The sequence below is a fragment of the Otolemur garnettii genome, unplaced genomic scaffold, assembly GCF_000181295.1.
Source record: "Otolemur garnettii isolate 467f Iridium unplaced genomic scaffold, OtoGar3 scaffold00013, whole genome shotgun sequence".
NCBI classification, from domain to species: Eukaryota; Metazoa; Chordata; class Mammalia; order Primates; family Galagidae; genus Otolemur; species Otolemur garnettii.
Window position 1 is genome coordinate 28,282,459 of NW_003852408.1, and position 2,814 is coordinate 28,285,272.

A 2,814-nucleotide genomic window follows, 5' to 3' on the forward strand; every position below is an offset into this window, starting at 1 on the left:
GTTGAGCTATAGGCGCTGAGCCAGAAGATCATTTCTAATTGCACTTGACAATGACAGAGCCCATCATGTTAACCAAAACTTGACAAACAAGGAACAAGTAGATTCATGCTTATACACTATTTAATGTCATGTAACTCACATTCCCCCAAATTACTAAGCTAATCTTTAATTAAATGGAAACAAAGGAGAAATGCTTTACCTATCTACTAATTTTTAAATATAGATCAACAAAAAAGTTTCTGTTCAAGGATCCAAATATAAGTCAGATCAGCTGCCTCTATGAGATACAAGGAAATGTAAACTTTTTCATTCACTTGCCCAAGTCAAAGTCTTTCAAAAGAACACTTTTTTTTTTTTTGTAAAGAGAGTCTCATTTTATTGCCCTCGGTAGAGTGCCATGGCGTCACACAGCTCATAGCAACCTCCAATTCCTGGGCTTAGGCAATTCTCTTGCCTCAGTCTCCCGAGTAGCTGGGACTACAGGTGCCCACCACAACGCCTGGCTATTTTTTTTGGTTGCAGTTTGGCCAGGGCCAGGTTTGAACCTGTCACCCGCAGAATATGGGGCCAGTGCCCTACTCACTGAGCCACGGGCACTGCCCATCAAAAGAGATAAATTTTAATTCTCTCTTATCCAGAAGAAAGCAACATAAGCAAACAAGCAAAACAAAATTGTGAATTTTTTAATAATTAAAAGAGTTTACCAGGAAAGATGATTTTAAGACACAAGATTACTTACTATTAGCTGCTCTTCCTTTTCCCCAGTCTCTTTAATTATTATTTCAATCTCTTGATTCAATCCTTCCACACTATTCCGGAACCGAGAGCCTGTTGATTTGGTGATAGGAATTACAGGAATAAGTGCACTCTTTGGAACAGGAGCCTTAAGAAAATGGGGTGGAGAAGGAAACAAGATAATTTTAACATTACCTTTAATTCTCTAGATTGAAGCATAATTCCAACAGACATTAAACAACTCAAAATAAATCAAAGTAAAATTTTTAGGTCTCACAAAAAAAATGTGAATAACCAAACCTGCTACTTAGCATATACAAAATTATATTAAAGCCCCCAAACCAGACAATCAAGGTAGAATTTTGGAAATATATTCACATCAGACAAGAAAGGAGATAGGGGCTGGGTGCATGGCTTATGCCTGTAATCCTAGCACTCTGGGAGGCCAAGGCAGGTAGACCACAAGAGTAAGAATCCGTCTCTACTAAAAATGATATAACTAACTCAGCACTGTGGTGAGTGCCTGTAATCCTAGCTAATTCTGAGGCTGAGGCAAGAGGATCGCTTGAGCCTAGGACTTTTAGGTTGCTGTGAGCTATGATTAGGCCATGGCACTCTACCCACGACAAAAGACTGAGACTCTGTCTCCAAAAAAAAAAGTAAAATAAATAGGGATATACTAAAAGAATGTCAATCCCAGAAATTCTTGTATGATTGTAACAGGGTTCAGATCTCGATTTCAGAACACAACTTTAAACTCAACACCACAATTATCTATATTCCAGAAAATAAAGAAAAATGTGGTTTACCAAGAAAGAAAAGAAAGCTAGTTTGGCTGGAAAAACAAAACCACTTCGATGTACAGTATTGAGACTACAAAAATGAAAATAACTTCTTTTGAAATTTCATTATTGAGATCTTTGCTGTAATAATTTAAATGTTTTGTTTAGGAAAAAAAATGATACAATTTGGTTTGGCGCCCATAGCACAGTGGTTACAGGGCCAGCCACATATCCTGAGGGTGGCTGGTTCAAACCTGGCCCAGGCCAGCTAAACAACAAAGACAACTGAAACAAAAAATAGCCAGGTGTTGTGATGGGTACCTGTATTCTCGCTACTTTGGGGGCTGAGGCAAGAGAATTACTTAAGCCCAAGGGTTTGAGATTGCTGTGAGCTGCAATGCCACTGCACTCTACCAAGGGTGACATAATGAGACTCTACCTCAAAAAAACCCCCCAAAAACCAAAAAACTGATAAAATTCATTTTTCTTCTTTTTCCAAAGCCTATGTCTGATTTTTAAAATTTAAAAGTATCACAGTATTACTTTTGAAAACAAATAACTGATTACATAATTACAGGATAGGCCTTGGTTTCCAGAAAAGATATTCAAAATAAAAAACTGAAAAACAGTATGGAGGTATCTGCTGAAGTTAATAGCAAAAGTGAGCTAGAAGATCATCTTGCACACCATCCTGCTGTCTGGCAAGGAAATGTGATTCATCCATCCTTTATTTAGAAAGGTTTTTGAAAAACTTCTTTCAGGGGGAGGTAGGCAAGAAGAAAAAGCTAACAGAGCCTCTGGGCAACTGTCATTAGATTTTATCCCAAGGTAACCCTGTCCCAAAATAGAACTAAAGGTTAAATCTGTATTTGTCCTTTTTTATTCTTGCTCGCCCTTATAACTGAAAAAGAATTAAACATAATACAACAAGAATCCTTGGAAAATACAAAAACTTTCTCAGAAAAAAAGCTAGAGGAAGTTCTGCTATGAAGTGGTGTGCAAGCCTGTCTTCAGTGCAAAGTTAGTGCTGGTCCTTCATACATAACAGGGACACAGCAGCCTACTCCATGGTTTTAAGAATGAAATGTGAAAACACTAGGCACAGTGCCTGGCCCGTAATGGATAAGTAAATGCTTAGTAAATAGCAGTTACACCTTTTATTTTGTATTTTCCCTACTATGTACTTTATTTTAAAATGATTCTTCTGCCTTTTCACATTTTTTCCTGTCTTGTTTACTATCTTCTACATACGGTTTCTCTGAACTAATCATTCCCTTTTTTTTTTTTTTTTTTTTTT

The 2,814-nt window shown here is 37.2% G+C and overlaps 1 protein-coding gene across 1 annotated transcript in view; it reads right to left on the minus strand.

Moving 5' to 3' along the window:
• FAM117B (family with sequence similarity 117 member B) overlaps positions 1-2,814 on the minus strand; it is a 139,305-nt gene that overhangs the window by 17,313 nt on the left and 119,178 nt on the right. The window contains 1 exon segment of the mRNA XM_023510382.1: positions 736-883. Coding sequence (XP_023366150.1) covers positions 736-883 — 148 coding nt within the window.